Below are 21,622 nucleotides of genomic sequence, written 5' to 3' on the forward strand. Positions count from 1 at the left end.
GGTAAAGATATACACCAAATGCCCCCCCTCCCCATCTCCCTCCCCATGGGGCACTTTCACAAGGGGGCAGTTAGAAAATAACCTCACAGTGATGGTTAACCCCTTAAGGCTGAAAAGGGGGCAGCAAACCAAAGGGAAAATTTTCTTTAAAAATATCCTCAGAGTAGAAACTAATACCCTAGGCCCCTGTCCCCCCACCCACAATGTTTCCTTCTGGGGGGGACAGGACAGAGTTGTGGCAGTTGCCCCAGCTCCCCCCACCTGCCCCCTCAACCCTGGGGGGGCAGGGGATGGGGCAGAAATAGCTGTGATTAGAGGAGGGGCAATTTCAGGCCAGCAATATCTCCCCTAAGCCTAGCCCACACCTCAGTTAGGGAAATTCCCAGTGTCCCCTTCTGCCCCGCCTCCTGGCTGCCTCTTTCCCTCCTGGGCAGGGAAGTAGAGCTTTCTTTTTTGCTAAAAACGAAAAGTGCCCAGTATTTTCTCCATCTAAATTTTTTTGGAGTTTAAAAAAACAAACAAACTATTTTATGGAACATGCTACCTTGGGTCACACAGTTCTGATTTTCAGACAAGCAATCCATGACTATTAATTTTTACAATGATTGTTCTTCAATTTAGTTTTCAGGGAACTATTTCTCTGGTAAAGGTAAAATGAAAAGGACCTCATTTTTCCAAGAAAGACAAATGTAAAAATCAATGCATCTCGTTTGCATCCTTTTCCAAATATTCTGGGTTATGGCATCTGTAAAGAAAGCTTCTTCATCATCTTCTTAAAAGAACGACCTCTTTAGAACACCACCCGCACCCCCACCCACAAAAAAGCAGAAGAAAAGAAAGAAACTAAGAAAAAAAAGAGAAAAAAGAAAAAGAAAGAACAGAAAGAAAAGAAAAGGATATACCCCCAAGTGTTTAGCCATAAAGGATTTTGTCAGAAACTGTTCAGAGGAAATGCAGAAGACATAAAAATTAGCGTTCAAAGTTTCAGCACAGCTGAACGATAACAGGCCCTTTGCTCTCTCCCACCATAAGCTGTCCTGTCTCTTGAGTTCTAGGACTGGATCCTGCATGAATGAATCGAATATGTAGACCATATTGTATTTGTGACAAAGATTGAAGTAAATTTCTTCAAAAGATGCTTCTGACACTGGCCAAGGCAACAGCCAGGAGATGCATGGAAAATGTTTCCCAGAGAAGAAATGGGGGAGTGAAGAAGAGTCTATGCTGGAGGATGCAGACCAAAAAAAAAAAAAAAGACAGCAGAGAAAAGCCCCAATGAAGAGATCAATCCTACAAATCTAATCAAAGATCCTTGTATGCCTCCCACTCTCTGTTAAGTCTTCATGGCCTCTGAAACCACACCAGGACCCCCTAGAGCTCCCCATCCCCCAAGCACCCACACTGCAACACCAACCCAAACCTATCACCGCAAAGACTATGCATTCTAGTTTCCTGCTCCCCACAGATGCCTCAAATAAATCCCAGTCTCCCTATAAGTGGTTCTACCCCCTCCCCCCCAGACACATTCCTAACATCCCTTTATATACATGTATCATAGGATTGTAAAGAAGTCAAGCTGGCAGGCACCTCCAGAGGTCACATCTAGTCCAACCCCCTGCCTGAGGCAGGGTCATCTCTATCCAAACCATCCTATACAAATCCAATATCTAAATGCTTTGTAGAACTACCATCAACCCAGACACAAGACATCACACCTAAACCTGCCACAGGTAAAGCAGGGGAACCATAGCAGCTAGTGTACTGCTGCTGTAAAAGGTTAATATATGCTCCAGAGATCCCAGGTAGAGGCTGTGCTCTCACTACAGAAGGCAAAGCCTCCCCCCAGTCTGCACCAATCCAACCCCCATGTCCACTCTACTCTCCTCTGCTAAGGTCAGGGGAGATGGCAAGGGCTATAATGTGTCCCCAAGCATACACTACATCCTCCCTATATGTGCTTGGTCCCTGAGTCTGAGAAGCCATTCACCCCACTCAGGCCAAGCTCACTGTGGGGAGATGCAGCATGGAGGAATGGTTGGGGTGCTGGGGGCAGTGAGGAAGATGGGCTTAAGTGGACTTTGACAGTGTGAGGAGCAGGGGTTGTGAAAGGAATCAGGCATGCTGGGACAGAGGGGAAGGTGGAGGGGCTTTGGGGGGTCAGGGATGCTGAGGAAGTAGCGGGTTATCATCTGGAGTATTTTAAAAGGTGATTAGAGAGGGAAAAGAACAGTGGAACAGGTGATGGAGACATTGACATTTTTCCAGAATGGTTGGGTCAGGTAGGAATATGGAATTTCCCATCCTCCAGCTGACCCAGCTGTTCCAGCAAAGTGCTTGTGGGCAGAGGAGTGTTTGTCTGCTTCAACCCACATCATCCAGGAGAGTGGTGCAGCTCCCTCCTCTGCTGCCCTGGGCTGTCTACACAAGGGCATTGACATTATCACTGCACTGTGGACACTCCATAAAACAGGCAGCTGGAATCTCTCCTGGGGAAGCTAAATTCCAGGCAGTGACTCACAGGGAAACCTCCCTGCAGTCCAGCTCTTTACTGATCTCCTTTATATCCTGTCCTAGTCAAAAGTCTCAGTGAGGCTTACCTTAAAACAGGACTCCCCAAACAACATGTGAGAACTCCCTTTCACTCTGCATACAGTTAACACCCCCCCAACCAACACAACCATACCTCCCAGCTGCAATTCCCATCCAGATACAAGACACTTTCTGAACCCCATCCCTACATTCCCTGACACTCCCTCCTGCCCATTTGCAGCACCTTGTCTCAAGCTCAGGGGAGATCCCATATCCCCTCCCCAAAGTGTTTCTTTCAACTCTCCTGCAGAAAAGCTTCAGTTGTCACGCCCCCTAAAAAACACCTCTACCAACTCCCCAAAAAAGCACCCCTATACTCTTCTCCCTCCCACAACAAAACCAGTGCTAAATTCCCAAAAGCAAAAGAATGCTTCTCTATCCCTGCCTTGGGCAATGCCAAATGGCACCCTTAAGTACAACATGGGCAACCAAGCTGGAAGGAACCCCTGACATATAGCTGAGCCCACTTGTCTCTTCTGTTCCAGCTGCAGCCCAAATTCCAAATACAGAACATTTAGAAAACTCCTGAGCAATCAACCTGGAAGAAGCCAAAGCCCCTGAAGAACAGATGTGAGCCCACGTTCTGCTGTGGGCCCAAACCCCAACTACAACACATTTAGGAGACTCCCAGGAAAACACTCACATTCTCAAGGCCAATGCAAATGTGGCAAAATGCAAAGGTGGGGAGAATCCAGGTCAGGTGCCAGACCTCACCCCAACCCCATTTTATGGCATATAAGAATTTCCATTTCCTAGGTCAGACCACAGGTCCATCTTGCCCAATCTCCTATGTCACACAGCAGCAGAGAGTGGATACTAAAAGCAAGAGTGTACTGGGTATGATCAGGGTGTTTTTGTGCTGTTTCTCTCACTTGCAGCCTCCACAATTTAAGGTCTAAGAAGTTCTGATTGAGAGGCTGTATCCCTAGCCCCCGTGCTCAATAGCTTCTGATGCCCCTTTCCTCCAAGAATGTGTCTAATCCTTGTTTGAATCTGGCTAAACTCTCAGCTTCCACCACATCTAGCAGCAATGAGTTCCACACTTTAACGATATGCTGGGGGGGAGGGGAAACTTCCTCGTGTTAGTTTTAAAACTGACTGCCCGCTAATTTCATGTGGTAACCCTTTGTTCTTGTCTGGTGAGAGACGGTCAATAATGAATCCCTAGTGACTTTCTCTTCACCATTTAGTGTTTTGTAAACCCCCACGGGGTATAGGGAGGGAGCTGATGTGAGAGCTTGTACAAGACAGCCCATGTCAATGGCAAGGGGCTGGTCGGTGGGTTCGCTGGTGTTTGTTGAGAGCAGAGTGATCCCTGAAGCTTTTCCCACACTCCCTGCAGAGGCATGGCTTCTCCCCTGTGTGGATGCGCTGGTGAACACGGAGATAGGCTGGGCGGTTGAAGCGCTTCCCACACTCCCCACAATGGTACGGCTTCTCCCCAGTGTGCACATACTGGTGCACTTGGAGGTGGGTTGGGCTATTGAAGCTCTTTTCACAGTCTGCACAGGCATAGGGCTTCTTCCCAGTATGTAGGCTTTCATGGATGCGAAGCTGCGACGGGTAGTGGAAGCTTGCCCCACACTCCCCACACTGGTAGGGCTTGTTCCCCGTGTGCAGGCGCATGTGCTCTCGAAGAAAGGACGGGCGTACAAAGCTCCTGCCACACTCTGGGCAATGGTATGGCTTCTCCCCCCGGTGCACGCGCAGATGGAGCTGGAAGAGGTCTGGGCGGGCAAAGGTCTTTGTGCACTCTGCACATTGGTAGGGCTTCTCCCCTGTATGCACTCGCCGGTGGACACTCAGCTGTGCTGGGCTACTGAAGCTTTTCTCACAGTCTGGACAGGGGTGACGCTTCTCCCCTGTATGGAGACTCATGTGGGAGCGGAGTCGCAATGGACTACTGAAGGTCTTCCCACACTCTGAGCACGGGTGTGACTTTTCCTTAGCATGCAGGCGCTGGTGGGCACGGAGGTTGGAGGAGCGGTTGAAGCTCTTCCCACAGTCCCCACAGTGAAAGGGCTTCTCCCCTGTGTGGATACGCTGGTGCTGGGCAAAAGCAGAGCTGTGCCCAAAACTCTTCCCGCAGTCCCCGCAGTGATAGGGCTTCTCCCCAGTGTGGATGCGCTGATGCTGGGCCAAAGTAGCCCTCTGCCGAAAGCTCTTTCCACACTGAGCACAGCAGTGTGGCTTCTGCCCAGCATGGACGAGCGGAGATAGCTGAATGCAGCTGTTGTTGCAGTCAAGACTGAGATGGGGGCACTCATCTGACTGTGTTCTCTGCTGCTCCATGAGATGGGAATCATAGCAGAAACTCTCTCTCAACTCAGCACTGGGGTGGGTCATTTCTTTCCTGTGGGTTCCCTCGTGTGCCCAGAGCTCTTGTTGGCCCCTGAAGCTCTCACCACACTCGCCACATATATACAATGTCTCTCCCATAGGAGTGCTGCCCTCAGGGATTCCTGAGTCCCTCTGCCCTTGGAATCTTTCCCTGCACATGGGGCTCATTTGGGGCTCAGCTACTCTCTGTGCCCATTGCCCAGGGACCTGGTTTCTGGCTGGAACCAGCTCTGGGTTTGCAGGCTCTTCCTCAGGAGGCTGCTGCTCAGCTCTGCTCAGCATCCCGGCACCTGCTGGGTACAGAAGGGAACCCAAATATTAGTCCTTGTGCCTCTCCGGCAGGCATGTGTCCCAGAGCAGGGCTGGGCCTATGCACTTGGGTACCATGTGAGAACAAGAGGCCCAATTTAAAATGTTCCCAAAGTTCAGGATGGAGGGCCAGGTCAGTGCACTGTGCTAATGTTCCCTAGTGAGCTTCAGACTCCCAGTGCTTCTGTCCCAAATCCAAGCCTCATCTAAGTGCAGAGAACTGACAGGTTTAAAAGCTAAGCTCTGTGCCCTGGGTGACAGCAGTGGCAGAGGTGATGGCAAGGGCCAGGCCAGCTACTGCCACTGGGTTGGAAGTGGCCACAGCAGCAGCTTTTAATTTTATGCATGTGCCCCATTTAGTGGGCACACAGGGCTGGTGACCTCATTACTCTATTGGAAGAACTGTATCACCTCTGACCCTTCTGGGTTAGAACCATGTGGTAGGTGTCTGCTGGCACAGGATCCGACTGACTCCATGATCTCTAAGACTAGGAGAAAAGAGGCATCTGCCTAATGCAAGAATGAGGCTCATTTACACAATAGCAATGGGCCCTGGGGAGTCTGAGCACTCCTCCATGCACCCAAGTTTGCTGCCATGCTGAAGACCAGTGATTTTCAAACAGTGTCCCATGAGATACAACCCCTGTCAGGAGGTAAAGGCTCTCCACCCCCATCTGGAATTCAGCACTTGCCCCAACTACTTCAGCAGTGCCTGCAGCTGCTCCTCTGAGAACTGCTGCTGCCTTCTCCAACCCCATGCAGCTCCTGTGTTAGCCCCTACACTCTCAGTGGGCACTGCTGCAAGCAGGCAGATACACAGAAAGAGCCATGCTTGGTAACCCTGCTCATCCCCTCCACTCCTTCCATGCTCCCAGGGCCACGGGGTGGTCACTGGCATGAAACCCTTCAGGAGCTGTGTGGGCTGCCCCTTGAGGTACAGACCAGGGGTTGGGGATGGGAAGGCAGATGGTGGTGGAAAGAGCAGGGCACAGCAAGATAGGTCCCCAGTACCCTTAAGGGGCACCAGATAGATCAGTGATTCTCAAATTTTAGCCTCAACACTCCTCTCCATCTCTTTTCTGAAGTTAGATCTAATCTCTGTGACTTTCAATCCAGGTGCCACAAAACTCAGAAGTGTTATGGAGGGGCCTTGAGGCCAACATTTTGAGAACCAATGATATATCTTTCTTTAAACAAAGAATTAGTTTTTATATTTATTGGGTGTCATTTTTTAACCATACACCTCAGCACTGGTATGATTTCTTTTTGCAGGGAAAATAAATGTGGTATATACTTTGAAAAGAAATTATATATGCTCAGCCAAAACACACTTCTTTGGCTGCAAGACTGAAGTGTGCTACCAATTTTAATCCAGAAAAAAGTGTGCCCCCAGTACCAAAAAAGTTTGTGAAACAATGTTATAGAACCATGACTTCAGTGAGGCTGCTTGGGACTAATCCCCAATGCTTGTGCTCTAGCTATAAGTTTCTGGCAGTCCTGAAAACAACATATGAGAACACAACTGAAACAGCCTCACTGGAAAACTTCTGGGTCTTCAGTGCATCAGCAGGCATGGGTACAGGGGCATGATAAGCACTGCCCTCTCTGGGAGAGACCACTGCTGTGGTATACGCAAGCCCTGAGGGCTGCTGGAAATAAAAAGAAAAGCCAGAAGGTCAACATAGCACACACGTATGCATAACATTTTGGAAGGGGAGAATCATGATTCAACGATTCACAGCCAGGCCAGAAATGAGCTCTCCAGATCTCCTTTCTAGAAGGAACAGAGTTCATCTTCCTACCTAGTTGCATAGAAGTCTTCGTTCTGGGGAATGAGTCCATGGAGTTTTCCTCTGCCAATAAGTCCCAGGAGTCCTCCATATCAGAGGAATCTGCACCAAGACAAAGGCCTTGGGGTTAACGTGCACATGGACTGGGTCTCAGGGCCCAGGGTTTGTGCCACTCAGGGCCCCACAGATGCAGCAGAAAGAGATTCTGCTGTAAACCATGAAGAGTTTCCTCTCCCCAGAACACAAGTTTGTGAATCCCACCTGCATCTGTTAGCCATGTAATGCAACCTGAATTAATGATTAAAGGTCATTTTTATTCCCCTGTTATGAAGGGAAGTTCTAGTTTAGCAGGAGGAACCAGCAGCAGTGGGTAATAGAAGCCGAGATCCTCTACAGCCTAATCCCTAATGGCATTCAGTTTCCACTCACCATCACATGAAGCAATACAGGTCCCATCATGCCCTGCCAGAGAGCGTTATAGAGAAACGACAATCTTCAACTGAGATATCAACTCTCCTGAGAGCAGGCCCCCAACCCAGCTGGGCACAGCTCCAGCCAAGGGGCTTAGTTTCTAGGAGATGAATTAGGATACATGGCTAATGGGCATGGTTGAAGGTTCCAGCTGCCTCTGCCACTCTGGTGCTGATGTCCTAAGGAGTTGGGGTAAGGGGAATTGCCATGACTCACCTGAGGACAAGCCCTCAGACCACACACTTTCTCCAGGGTTCTCTTCCTCACAAACCCAGAGCTCCACCTCCCGTCGCTGGATGCGGCTGATCAAGTCTGGTGCAGGACCTTGATATCCTGTGTGGCGAAGCGCATAAAAGAGTGGTTATGTCTGTAATGAGGCCAGAGTGGAGCTCCAGACTCAGTGAGTCTCAATCAAGGAGTCAGGGCAATTCATCTGCTAAGACTGCATGGAAAAAGGCACCACCTGCAACAAGCCTAGATCTGCCCCCTAGCCCCAGCTGGACTGAGTGAAACAGGACAGCTAAACCACAGGTGACAGGCCTCATTCACTCCAGCCCTTAAAAGCCAGGCCCAGTCTGGGCAAATGCAAAACTTCTTGTTCCCTCTGTGCACTTGGGTGGGTGGAGAAAAGGAAATGTTTACACAGAATCAAACAGATTAGAAGAGAGAAAAATAAATGGTTACAAATAAGAAAATAGTTAGAACCTGGAAAGGCTACAAAAACATAGCAATTTGTTTAACCTAAAATGAGATTAACATTACAATTTCCAAGGAAAAAAGAACATTAAATCTTAACCCACTGAACTGCTTCAGTTCTAAGATTTTAAAAATCACTGACAGGTGACCAAGCAGTCAACCTGTTAAGACAACCTACTTTACACAAGTTTTAGAGACAAAGTCCCGAAAGGAAGGGTATCAAACATCTGTAGATGGCTTCCTCTGCCTGAACAAGATTTCAGTGCAAGAGGATATAAGCTGAAAACAGAACTGCCCTTTATTAGCCCACTGATAATAAGAATAGGCCTGAATGCGAATAGTGAAGACAGGCCTCCTATGTGCTATTCTATTATTTTACGGGTAGGCCAAATAAGACCAGGGAAGCCTGAACTTAAAGCCTGTCATTTCAATGATCTGTTTCTGTTTTTGTACCCTAACTCAACTTTTTCCTAACTACCTAGATTTTACACCTACAACATTACCTAGACTGTGTCTAGTTCCATAAATTCCCATCACCTCAAGCATGCAAATACAGCCTTCAGACACCTGAGGAAATGGGTGTTCAAAGATCACAATATCAGATTCAAAACCAAGCTCATGGTTTATCAAGCACTGGGGGAGGAAGCAAAGGCGGGTGGGCAGGGGGGAGGGAGCCACCCCACAGAAGGCTGGAGGAGGAGGTGGTGGCTGTGGGACTGTTTACATGGCTGGCCCCAAAGGGTAAGCCGGGAGCGGGGGGCCATGTAAACACTCCATGAAACACTCCATCATTCATGACAGGCATCTGCTAGTAATAATAACAATGAAGAACTTGATGCAGATACACTTTGGAATACAAGGAAGCAGATTGTATTTACAGCCACTGAAAATGTATCCTGTGATACTAAGTCACATAAGGAAAACCAAGTGGGAAACTCAATGAGCTACTGAAAGAAAGAGCAAAATAAGTAGCAAAAATAAATTCAGACCAAGTCACTTATGCAAAAAAAGACAAGAGCTGTAAGAAGGGCAGTAAGAAGCAATGTTAACTGACATGTATAAGAAACTGAACAGCAGATAGGATGAGAAAGCAATTGTTAAGCTGGCTAACATCCATTACGCACAAACAAATGACTTGATAATCACATCCCCAATGCAATTAGTGATGATGAGGAAAAGATGGATTAACAGTTTAGCTAAAAGAAATCTTCAGTGTGGAAGATGACTTTTGAGAATTTCTGAGAAGAAAAATATCCCAGAGGACATTTACATTCATGGACCCTGTAAATGAAGTTCAGATGCCTCTGGCTGTCACCTACAGCCTGGTCTGAACACCTTAGACATTTTATTAATGACCTCCAACCCCTCCTGGAAAAGGATGGCTGGCTCAAAGTGGTCATGTGCAACAAACCAGTCCTGGCTTACAGGCAGCCCCCTAGACTCAGTCTCTCTCAAGCAACAGGCTACCTCACTCCTGATCTCACCAAGGCACCATACCTTTCAACCGCCCCAAATGCTTTCTTTGCCCCAACATCAAGGCAGACAACATCGTCATTGTACTTAATAACATGAATTATAACTTCTGAGGTTCATTCACTTTTAATTCCACCAACACTATATACACCATCACGTGCTTACAGTGCTGTTTACATTGGAGGGGGAATCCCTACATGACTGAATGAATGAACATCAGCTGCAGAAAGACATACAAGCCTGTGGCAAGACACTTCAGCTCCCCTGGATACTCCATCACTGATCTGAGGGTGGCTGTTCACGTACAGCAGACTTCTAAAAACCTATCTGAATGGGAAATTGCGGAATAAGAAATCATCCACAAACTGGATTGCATTAAGGATGGTTTGAACAGTGACTATGGATTCTTATCCCTTGACCTAGATTCACTTTTGGGACTCCTTTGTTCCTATGGGTTTACTACTTGTTTGCTTCCCTCTCCCAGCATTGCTCTCTCTCCCTACCTCCACTGTCCTTTGTATTCTAATTTCTATCTCCTTTTTACAGTCTGCTTTCTGCGTGTCCTTTCACAGCATCTGATGAAGTGAGTTTCAGCCCATGAAAGCTTCTGGTGTGTACGTATGTGTGCATGCATGTATATGTGTGTGCGTATTATTATAACATGTGTGCACACAACATGTATGCATAACACACAACACATGCATGTGAGCATTATCCATGTGTGTGCATAACTAGGGTTACCATATGTCTGGGTTTTCCTGGACATGTCCTGTTTTGGGGTCCTCCCATCTCTGTTCAGGCATTTTGTTTTGTTTTTTAATAAATCAACAAATGTCCAGGATTTTGCTCTGCTCAGCATCAAAGTTTTTCCTGGCACTTCTCGCCTGCCCTAGCAAGGAGCTGCTTGGAAGCCAACTGAAGGCAGGAGACACCATATGTCTGAGCACACATGGCCATCGTGCAGCTAGGCAGGGGGTGGGAGCAGCCACGGCAGCTACTTGCAGGTAAGTGGGGGGGGGGGGGGGGGGGGGGGGGGGGGGGGGGAGGGGGGGTGTGCACGGGTGCTGCCAGCACTGGGGGAAGCTGTGTGGGCACTGAAGCTGTAGCAGGGGAGGGGAGGCAGGGAAGGCACCTGCTTCTCCAGTAGGGGAAAGGGGTGCGGGAAGCCTTCAGGGGCAGCAGGGAACTGTGTGGCCGGGCCAGCAGCACCACAGTAGTGTCTGTGCTTGCAGGGGCAGGGTTTCATAGACTGTACAGTCAGAAGGGATCATGAAGGATTATCGTGTCCAACCCCCTGCCCCAGGCAGGAAAGAGGACTGAGGTCAGACGGCTGCAGCCAGATGCCTATCTAGCCTCCTCTTGAAGACCTCCAAGTTAGGTGATACTACCACCTCTCTTGGCAGCCCGTTTCAGATTCTGGCCACCCCTACTGTGAAAAATTTCTTCCTAATGCCTAACCTGAATTTACTCTCCCCTAGTTTGTACACTTCATTCCTAGTTACTCCTAGGGGTGCCCTGGTAAATAGCGCATCTCCAATTCTCTGTTGTCCTCCCTTGATGAACTTATAGGCAGCTACAGGGTCTCCCTTCAGACATCTCTTGTGAAAGCTGAAGAGATCTAGATCCCTCAACCTCCCCTCGCTGGCTCTTGCACAGAGGCTACTAATCATACGAGTGGCCCTCCTCCAGTGTTTTCCCAAGCACAGAGGTAAGCCTGACTGGCCTAAAGTTACCTGGCTCAGCCCTTGTCCCATTCTTAAAAATGGGCGCCATGTTGGCCCTTTTCCAGTCCTCAGGGACCTGGCGAGAGCACCATCAGTGCTCAAATAGCTGTGCCAGTGGCACAGCTATGACACTGGCCCATTCCTTCAGCACCCGTGGATGAAGGTCATCCGGGCCTGCTGACTTGTACCCATCCAGCCCCTCCAAGTGCTTCTTAACTAAGTCAACACTAACTGTTGGCGGTCTAGTGCCTCCCAGACATCTATCTAAGTTCAAGTTGGGGGAATTGCCTTGGCCAGTACTTAGGAACACTGAAGTGAAGAACTCATTAAAGAGCTCTGCCTTTTTTCCCCTGTGTCAGCTGCCAAGTGTCCTAATTTGTCCTGCAGGGCCCCTATGTTACTCTGCGCCTTCATTTTGCTCACTGTGCAATCTGTAGAAGGACTTTTTATTGTCCTTGATTGTTATAGCCAGCCTAAGCTCCAGTCCTGCCTTGGCCTGTCTAACTGATTCCCTGCAATAGCGCGCCACGGAGGTATATTCCTTCTTGGTGGTTGCCCCCTGCTTCCACTGCCTGTAAATCTCATTCTTTGCCCCCAGTCTTTTCTGGAGTTCCCTGTTGAGCCAAGGGGGTTTTTTCTGTCCCCATGCCCCTTTTCCTGCGCAATGGAACTGTCCTTTTGTGCCCCAAAGATGACTCCCCTGAGAAACCGCCAACCCTCCTGGACCCCCATTTGGGTGGCCAGGAGTTGCTGCAGGCTGGAAGAAGCAGGGGTCTGCAGGTCTGGAGTGAGGGACACCAGCAGAGCTGGGAGGGCTGTGACTTGGAAATGAGGGGTGGAGGGAGGGGGGAAAAACAACTGAGGGTCAGGAGCACTGGCACAGACCGTGTCAGGGGCCTGTGGGTACAGAGCAAAAGGTATCAGCAGAGACAGGGGGTGTGGGTTGGGAGCGAGGGGCAGCAGGAGGGCTGGGCATATCACTGCCCCTCCAACAATCATATTAGCAACCCCCTCCCCCGTCCCAACAGGTGTTCTCTTTTTTTAAACTAGAAATATGGTAACCCTACACATAACATATGCATGTGCGCATAATCCTTGTGTGTACATAATACACAATACACACATACACAACACAGAAGCCATGTGGGTATGGAGATAGCAGGGGAATGACCCCACATTGCAGCTCCTTTTTCCAACCTCCCCTCTTGCCAGCCCTCAAAGCAGCCTACAGGCTGTAGTTCATATCTTCCTCCCCTTTCTTTCCTTTGAGGGCTTTTTGAAGCACCCCCTCCCCACCCTCACCTATTGGCTGCTGGCAATTTCCTGTCAGCTCCCAAAGTAGTTTGGGAGTTCTAGTTCAGCTCAGCTCAGCTCAGCTCCCTGACTCTGGTTTCCCTGGGCTTGGAGTGGCCCTGCCCCTTTCTTTTTTTAACCATTTGCAACCTAGGGGTGGGGGCACACCCACCCACCAACCCCTATTTATATACAGGAAAACATCATCAGTTAGATATGGGATAGTTCAAAGTATGGAATATTTCAAAGCTATTGTCATTCCCTAGCCAAAATTACCTTTTTTTGTATGCTTTATGATAGGGATAATTCACTATATGGCTGACTTTAAAATTTAAAGCTGTTTTCTGGTCCCATGGACCAGTAAAAACTTGTTAATTCAAAACAGTTTGGCAGGACTGGGGACGGCAGGTCCCCTGGGGGGGGGCGACACACTTTGGCTCTTAGATTGAGCAAACCTGAGGAAAAAAAGGACCCCATAATCATTGCTACTACATTACAGACTCCTTGTGGTATATTAGGAACAGCTTGTGCTTTATACCATAAAAATCAAACTTAATTAGCCAGTGGGATAACTCACTTTGTTCTTATCAGTTACTAAAGGTACACACGTGGGTGAATTAAGACTATACATACACACAGTACAGGCAGTCCTCGGACTTAGGACACAACCGGTTCCTGAAAACCATGTCTTAAGTCGAAACGTTGCAACTGGGAACCAATTTTCTCATAAGAAACTATGTTATAAATGGGGGATTGGTTCCTGAACCAAGGCCTGATATCCCTATTTTCACCAAAATACCCCAGAATTTCACCAAAATACCCCAGAATTTTGTACTCGATCAATTATAGATGAGTAATTTCATAGATTTCATAGACATTAGGGCTGGAAGGGATCTCAGAAGATCATCAAGTCCAGCCCCCCCGAAGGGCAGGAAGTCAGCTGGAGTCATATGATCCCAGCAAGACAGACTTCCAATTTACTCTTGAAGGTGTTCAATTTAGGTGCTTGAACCACCTCCAATGGCAGGCTGTTCCAGACCTTGAGGGCTTGGACAGTAAAGAAATTCTTCCTTAGGTTCAGCCTGAAACAGTCTTACAGTAGTTTATAACCGTTCGACCTCCTCATCCCTTGGGGTGTTCTGGTGAACAAACGTTCCCCCAGAAACTGGTGGTCACCCGATAAACTTATAGGTGGCCATCAGATCACCCCGAGCCTCCGCTTTTCCAAGCTAAAGAGCCCCATGGCTCTCAGCCTGTCGTCATAAGGTCTGTTTTCCTGACCTCTGATCATGCGCGTGGTTCTTCTCTGGACTCTCTCAAGCTTCTCCACATCCTTTTTGAATTGTGGGGCCCAAAACTGGACACAGTACTCCAGCTACGGCCTCACTAAGGCCAAGTATAAGGGGAAAATGACGTCTCGGGATTTACTTGAGAAGCATCTATGGATGCAAGCCAGCATTTTGGTCACTTTATTAGCCGCAGTATTGCATTGCAGGCTCACGTTCATCCTGTGCTCAATGATGACCCCCAAGTCTCTTTCTTCCATAGTGCTAGCCAGCATAGCACTGCCAAGCCTATAAGGATGCTGCAGGTTTTTCCTCCCAAGGTGGAGAACCTTGCATTTTTCAGCATCAACCACCATCAGGTTCTCGTCTGCCCATTTGCTGAGCTTGTCCAGGTCAGCCTGGATCACCCTCCTGTCTTCTGGTGTGGATGCTTTGCCCCAGAGTTTGAGGCCATCGGTGAACTTGGCCAGTCTGCTTCTGACTCCAGTGTCCACATCATTAATGAAGATGTTGAACAATATGGGTCCAAGGACAGAGCCTTGGGGGACCCCACTGGTCACAGGGCACCATGATGATCGACTTCCATCAATTACTACCCTCTGGGTCTGACCACAGAGCCAATTTCCCAGCCAGTGGATTGTGGTGGAGCCAAGGCCACAGCTGGCCAGTTTCACCGAGAGATGATCATGGGATACCAGATCAAAGGCTTTTTTGAAGTCAAGATAAATGACATCAATCTCTTCTCCCTTGTCCAGGTGATAGGTCACCTGGTCATAAAAGGAAATGAGATTGGTCAAGCAAGTCCTACCTGCAACAAACCCATGCTGGCTATCCCTTAGGATGTTGGCATCAGCCAGTCCATTAAGGATGGCCTCTTTAATAAACTTTTCTAAGATCTTCCCCGGGATAGAAGTCAGGCTGATGGACCTATAGTTTGCTGGATCCACTTTCCTCCCTTTCTTGAAGATAGGCACCACATTGGCCTTCTTCCAGTCTTCGGGCACTACACCAGAGCGCCAGGAGTTTTCAAAGATCCGTGCCAGAGGCTGGGCTATGATGCTCACCGGCTGCTTGTGTACCCTGGGGTGTAGATTGTCAGGGCCGGCTGATTTGAAGGTAACCAGCCTCTAAAGGTGTTCCTTCACAAGGTCAGCACTGATGGAGAGCAGGGGATCTCCCTCACCCGGACCTCCCTATCCCTCACCCGGACCTCCCTATCCCGTAGCAGACATGGGCGTCCCATGGAACTGATGAAAGACCGACGCAAAGTACCCATTTAATAGGATGGCTTTTTCCTGGGTGTCAGTTGTCAGCTGTCCCATCTGGTTCAGCAGGGGTCCAATGTTGCCCTTGCTTTTCCTCCGGTTCCCCACATATCTGAAAAAGGACTTTTTACTGTCCTTGATGCTCAAAGCTAGTTGGAGTTCAGTTGCAGCCTTGGCTTTCCTGGTTTGCTCCCTGCAGGACCAGACCAGTGCACAATATTCCTCCTTGGAGGCGAATCCCATCCTCCATCCTTTGTAGGCCTTTCTTTTTAGCCTCAGGAGGTCTGCTAGATCCCTGGAGAGCCCGGGGGGAGGGGGGCGCCGGCTGCTATGCCCTCTTGCTGCCTTTCCTCTGAAATGGAGTAAGAATTAGCTTGTGCATTGCCCTTCAGGAGCAATCACTCTTCCTGGACTCCTCTGCCCCTGAGGTCGTGGTCCCTGAGGGCCTGACCGACAAGCCTCCTGAGCTTGTCAAAGTCGGCTTTCCTGATGTCAAGGACTTCTGTGTTGCTGACTGACTTGCCAGCTTTACGGCAGATGGCGAAGGTGATCAGCTCGTGGTTGTTGTCACCGAGCTTCATATCAATTACTAGGTCACCGATTAGGTCATCTCCAGTAGCCAGTACCAGGCTGAGCAGCACTTTACCTCTCGTTGGCCTGTAGACTTCCCGAATCAGGCAGAGGTCATCCACGCACAATAGGAAGCTTTGCGACCGCTCGATTTTGCTGAGGGATCCTCCCACGAGATGTTTGGGTAATGGAAGTCACCCATGACAACCATGGTCCTGGAGCATGCAGCCTCAGCCAGTTCCCGGGCAAGCTCCTGGTCAAGCTCTTGACTTTGGGTGAGAGGTCTGTAGTAGACTCCCACTGTTGTGTCCCCTGTGCCATGTTCCCCACAGATTTTAACCCAGAGGGTCTCCAGCTGTCCACCCTGGTCGCCAACATCAGCCTGCAGGCACGCATAGCTTTCCTTAACATAGAGAGCTACACCCCCACCCCTTTTACCTACTTGATCCCTCCTGTACAGAGTATAGCCATCTATACCCGTGGTCCAGTCATGATGGAGTCCCATCAGGTCTCCGTTATCCCTATGACATCGTAATTATTTCAGTTAAGCAGGAGGAGGAGTTCCTCCTACTTATTTCCCAAGCGCCTGGCATTTGTGTACAGGCAGGCAAGTGTCCCCCTGGGGGCTCCTGCCCTGCCCACAGATTGTACCAGGGCTGGGGCAGGGGTGGGCTCTCTTAAGTGCCTTGAGCCCGCTGGTTTTGCAAGGGTTGCTCAGCGGGCCAGCAGTGGTGGTAGTCCCCCAGCGGACTTAGTTTAAAGCCCGGTAGAGCAGGTCAGCCAGTCTGGCTGAGAAGATCCTCCTCCCCAGGAGAGAGAGGGGGAGGCCATCTCTTCCCAGCAGCTCACTGCCTCTCCCGCCAAAGAGTGGTTGTGGTCATGGAAGCCAAAGCCTTCCCGATGACACCAGCACCAGTCTTTGGTTAACTACCTGGATCCTCCTCTCCCTCCTCAGCTCTTACCCTGAGACTGGGAGGATCGAAGAGAACACCACCTGTGCCCCCAGACCCTTTAGCCCCGCTCCCAAATACCTGTAGCGCCTCATGACCTGGCTGGGAGCACTCCAAGCTGTGTCATTGGTGCCCACATGAATAAGGAGCATGGGATAGTGGTCAGTGGGCTGGAGGAGCTTAGAGATCTCCTCCGCAATGTCTCGGATGCAAGCCCCCAGGAAGCAGCAGACTTCCCAGGCTAAGGGGTCGGGGCAGCATATTGTCTCCTCAGTCCCCCTCAGGATGGAGTCTCCCATGACAAACACTTTGTGTTTTGTCTTGGGGAGAGTGGGGATGGTAGCTACAGTAGTGCCTGTGTTGCCTGCGGGAGCTGGCAACTCAGCAGGCTCTGCTGGGGCTGCAAGAGTTTCATACCTGTTGCTAAGCTCTGGCAGGGCAGAGGCCTGGGTGTAGTGGGCCTTAGGGCCCTTGACCACCTTGGTCCATCTCCAGCTGGACAGAATGGGAGGTCCCGGAGTCCTCCCTTGTCCTGGAGGGAGACCATGGTCTACTCTCCGGCTTCCAGGGGAGAAGGGCCTGGCAGCAGGAGTCAATCTCCTGCTCACAGTCCCTGATGGCACGTAGTCTCTGGACTGTGGCCTGTAGCTTCTCCAGCTGGTGCGTCAGACACCCCAAAAGGGAGCAGACCGCACAAGGGGAGGTAGACATGCTCCCCAGCCCCAGAGCCTGAGAAAGGGATAGGCAGCCCCCACAGCTGAGAGCCAGGGGCTCCGTCTGCATGGACTCTGGAACCATGGGCTCTGTCTGGGTGGTGGTCTCTGAGGTGCTGGGGGGGAGGGGCCAGACCCCGAGGGGACCCTCGAGGTGCAATGAGTGCCTATCTGCGGCATGCCACTGGTAGGCGGGCTGGGCCTGAGTCTGTCTACCCCACAGGGCTCACAGGCAGGGCCTCGGGCCCTCCCACACACCCTCCCGTATGAACTCCGTGCTAACTTATGCGCCAGCAGAGAAGCATGCCTGTTTGCACAGCCTGCTTGCACAGCCTGTTTGCATGGCTCCCTGGGGGGCTGGGCAAAGTAGGGGCCTGGGCAGGGTGTGCCCCGGCCTGGCTCCACTCCACTCAGCTGCCTCCTCCCACTCTCTAAGAGTTAACCCCCTCCCACCACAAGCCCCGCTTACCTCCAGCTGTGCAGCTGCTGGGGGGGGAGTGTCTGGGGGAGCAGGGGTATCTCTCGCCGCTCCGGACCCTAACTGAGGCTTTTTTGATGTTGGCGGGCCCTTATATTGTAAATAGCAATCATATTGATTTGGAAGTACTTCTTTCAGGTAACTTTGTTGTACTTTTTGAAGGACTCTTGGCTGAAGTCTTCTCAGGAGTCTTGGCTGCAGGTTTTTCTGGAGTCTTGGCTGCTTTCTTAAAGAAAGTGTCCAAGGAAGTTTGGACAGATGTTCTCCAGGGAGATGGGTAACGCAGCAAACTTCTTCACTGGCATGGCGTTGCATCAGATCAAGCATTGCAAAGTAGAAACTGATGTCAGAAAGTTGAAACAGGGTATGAATTTATAAATGTTGTAACTTGAAACTTTGTAAGTTGAGGACTGCCTGTACAGTAATTTGGATATATATAAATTACTATGGGTAAATTTATTTCAAGCCCATTTATTTTGAAGTTGGTAATTTTTGGTCCCATGTCTTGAATTAACGAGGTTTTCCTGTATCTACCTCCCTACTTTGGTTAGTCTAGGACAGGGGTTTTCAACCTTTTTTGGTTGGTGTATTGCTGGCGCTGGTCAAGGAGCAGGGAGTCCCCCGGCCAGTCAACCAGCTGTGGGGGAGAGGGGATGTCCCCCTGCAGCTGATCAAATGAGTGGGGGGGAACCCCTGCAGTAAAACCACAAGTGCCCCCACCTTTCCATGCCAGTGCCACATACCTCCTGGGCCTTTCCCAAGTACCCCTGGTCTAGAGAAGGTGCAAGTCTACTAACTTCAGACCAACTTAGCTAACAACATCTCTGATCAATGGCAGAACAGAGGAGAAAACAGATTTAAACCAGAGACCCAAACTTCATGAGAAGACTGTAGAAGAACCAGGAGACAAAGGGAACATTTCTGAGCTTACACAGCTCCAGAGAGTAGCAGAAACAGAACTTTACCCAGGGAAACAAGGGCTTGGTAATTCCTCAGCATTTGGTCCTGGTAAAGCACCTTGTCTCCATCTCCCAGCAGCTCCCACTCCTTCCGGGTGAAGTACAACGCCACATCCTCAAAGGCCTCCTGGAGCTGCAGGCATAAGCAATATACTCAGTCCTTTCTGCTCCAGCCTCATCCAGCTCCCACAGTCCTGAGCCTTATGCTACACTATAATGATTTGTCAGCCTGACTACACTGGGCGTGGATGTAACTTCCCACCCTCCAGCTGAAACAGGTGCTCCATAAAAGCCTGCAGTGCGGACACAGCATAGGGCGTCCCTACAAAAGGGGGCACTGCCATCCTAACTAAAATAACAGTAGTGACCCAAGAATTTATCCTTCTCCACCAGATGCCTCCCAGGGAACCACAAGGCCTTCACAACTCTGAGCATTATTCTCTACGGCAACCATTAGCCAGCCTGGGTACGATATGAAACTTCTCACCCCTCAGCTGACCCAGCTGCTCCGACAAAGGGCCAGGTGTGGACACAGGGCCTGGTGTAGACACAGCTCTGCTGGCAGGACACTGTGTTTGCCTGCTTCAGCTCTCGTCATCCGGGGAGTGGTACAGTTACTCCCTCTATTGGCATAAGAGAGGGTAGAATTGCACCTTATGGACTAACCAAATTAAAGATGTGTAAGTTTTATAAGCAAAAGCTTCAGATGAACATGGCTAACTACCACTCTGTTGGCAAAAGCTGCATCTAAATGAAGGGAGTACTGACATCATCACTGCACCAGCAGAGACTAATGCAGGCAGCTTATCTGCCCTAGGGAAGCTGTTTTCCTGGCAGTGACTCACAGGGAGTCACACCCTGCCTGGGAAGGCTGACCCTGGGATTTGATGCTTTTCCAGGACACCTCCACAAGGAAACCCAAAGCGTTGCAGGGCAGCATCATGAGTTACCCTTTGCTTCCCAAGTGGCTCTGAGATGTGGATCACTAATAGGCCAAAAACCTGGGGAGATTTAATGCCCCCACATGACAGAGAGGGATGTGTAATATCCTACCTGATCCGGTGCCACTGCAAGCATCCCTGCTGTGCTGCAGAGGAGTGGAAGGTAAAGGGAAGGAGCAGAGCAGTAAGAAGGGGGAATGTGGATCCTCAAAAGGTGTGGGATGGGTTGGTGGAAGCTAGACTCAGTGGTGAATCAGTCTAGAAAGAGAAAGAGGGAAGTGCAGCATTCCAACTCCATGCACAGAAACCACAATGTCACAGCTCCTGGAATCAAGGTGTCTGGATTCCCTGGTCACAAGTCACAGCTGTAGGCATGGAGGGAGATCCAGACAGCATGAGCTCTAGGGATGCATCTGTTATCCTAGTTAACTCTGGCACAAGGGGATGGGGACTAGGATTCATTTCACCTTCTTGTGGCTTGTTCCCACATTAGGTCTTCCCTCTAGACATCATGCAGCTGCTTCCTCCTAGCAAGTGGCCAGTTCATAAAGATGCCCTGGCACTAAGTTGGAGGGAATGCTCTAGGATCAGAGAACTAGCTGGTGTTAGGGAGCCCTTCACCCCCGTTTGTTGTGCTGGGTATGTCACTACATCCCTCCTCCCAGGCCCTCTGATCCCAGAAGCAGTGCAGTCTGGACCATGATTAGAGTATAAGAGAAGGGGACAGTAAAGGACAATTTCAAGGGAGTTGAGATGCAGAGGCCAGGGGTCACACCCCATGCTAATAAAAGGACTCTAAGAAAGAGCAATGGTCACAGGCCATGACTCAGTTTCCTCACTCCCCTGGCCAAGAGATCATTCTCTCAGAGAAATGGGTGGGAATACAGATTTGAACTTGAACTGTACCAAACTCCCACACACCAAGGCAGAAGGGTGGGAGCCTGGAACTTGCCTCAGACCTTAAGGCCTGAGAATGTGCCCCTGTGCTCTCTGCTGTATGTAGCTACTCTGGGTCCTGTTCCCTGAGTGATCACACACCAACAAACTCATGTCTCCTTTGGAGAAACTTGCCCTTGATTCTCCACTCCTTCTCTGGATAAAATAAAAGTCCCCAGAGACAGTCTAGTGATAATCTTAGACTCAACAGCACAGCCCCTACACCTGCACCCTAGCCCTGGCTACTTTCCTAGGGGTTTATTGCTTCTTTGTCTGCTCTTGAGCACGGCCCTCTTTCCCCTCCTCTCTCCACACACCCCGCCTTATCTTTTGCCTTCAAATTCCCCTCCCCTCTCTTTCTTATAACTGCACAGCCTTTCACAGCCTCTCATGCAGTGAGGCACGTGTGACACACGCACACAGATACAAAGGTTATCCTATAAAGTTTATACTACACATATACACATACACTCACATTCGTCGCCCCCCTTAGTTAGTCCACGGTGCAAACCTGCCCGGCCTGCCCCGGCCAGCGCTATCGGAGCCTCCCGTCTGCCCCTGCTACTCCTCATAGCCTCCGCCCACCGCTTTCCTGACGTCACCTGCGCGCCGCAGCGACGCTGCTCTGGTGCCGCTCTGGTGACAGTGGAGGACCGCGACTCTGGCCGCTCCGCCCTTCCCCGCTCGGGCCGCATTAACCCGTTCCTCCCCGTAATAGGGGCCGGGGGGGAGGGGGGTGCCAAACCCGTCCCCACCCGCAAAGCGCCACTGCCCCGTGCGGAGGCGCCCGCGAGCTCCAGTTGCGGAGGAGTCTCTCCGCCAAGCTGCGGGCCGGGGCG

General features: G+C 50.2%; 1 protein-coding gene across 10 annotated transcripts; it reads right to left on the minus strand.

Annotated features, from left to right (window-relative positions):
- Nucleotides 1-64: 64 nt before the first annotated feature.
- On the minus strand, nucleotides 65-21,377 carry LOC149858585 (uncharacterized). Of its 10 annotated transcripts, XM_090060124.1 has the most exons (7): nucleotides 19,960-20,099; nucleotides 19,394-19,529; nucleotides 18,913-19,039; nucleotides 17,939-18,287; nucleotides 7,716-7,832; nucleotides 7,041-7,130; nucleotides 65-5,222 (listed from the first exon to the last, which is right to left on the minus strand). In XM_090060124.1, the coding sequence occupies exons 6-7, from the start codon at nucleotides 7,117-7,119 to the stop codon at nucleotides 3,847-3,849; spliced, it is 1,455 nt and encodes a 484-aa protein (XP_089916250.1). In that variant the 5' UTR covers nucleotides 7,120-7,130; nucleotides 7,716-7,832; nucleotides 17,939-18,287; nucleotides 18,913-19,039; nucleotides 19,394-19,529; nucleotides 19,960-20,099; the 3' UTR covers nucleotides 65-3,846. The 10 variants fall into 10 exon arrangements, with proteins under 10 accessions (XP_089916250.1, XP_089916248.1, XP_089916246.1 ...); XM_090060122.1 differs by lacking the exons at nucleotides 17,939-18,287; nucleotides 19,960-20,099 and adding an exon at nucleotides 21,259-21,360; XM_090060120.1 differs by lacking the exons at nucleotides 17,939-18,287; nucleotides 19,394-19,529 and adding an exon at nucleotides 21,259-21,360 and having other exon boundaries at nucleotides 65-5,219; nucleotides 19,960-20,105.
- Nucleotides 21,378-21,622: the final 245 nt, after the last annotated feature.

The sequence above is a fragment of the Crocodylus siamensis genome, chromosome 8 (assembly GCF_052110815.1).
Source record: "Crocodylus siamensis isolate JL-2025a chromosome 8, ASM5211081v1, whole genome shotgun sequence".
NCBI classification, from domain to species: domain Eukaryota; kingdom Metazoa; phylum Chordata; order Crocodylia; family Crocodylidae; genus Crocodylus; species Crocodylus siamensis.

Excerpts from the sequence above, each read along its gene's own strand:
- LOC149858585 (XM_090060118.1), bottom strand. The coding sequence starts at position 19,983 with ATGCTTGCAGTGGCACCGGATCAG. Across the intron at positions 19,040-19,959 it reads TTGCAGTGGCACCGGATCAG|CTCCAGGAGGCCTTTGAGGA; the intron begins GTAGGATATTAC and ends TTATGCCTGCAG. Across the intron at positions 5,223-7,040 it reads GAAGACTTCTATGCAACTAG|CAGGTGCCGGGATGCTGAGC; the intron begins GTAGGAAGATGA and ends TTCTGTACCCAG.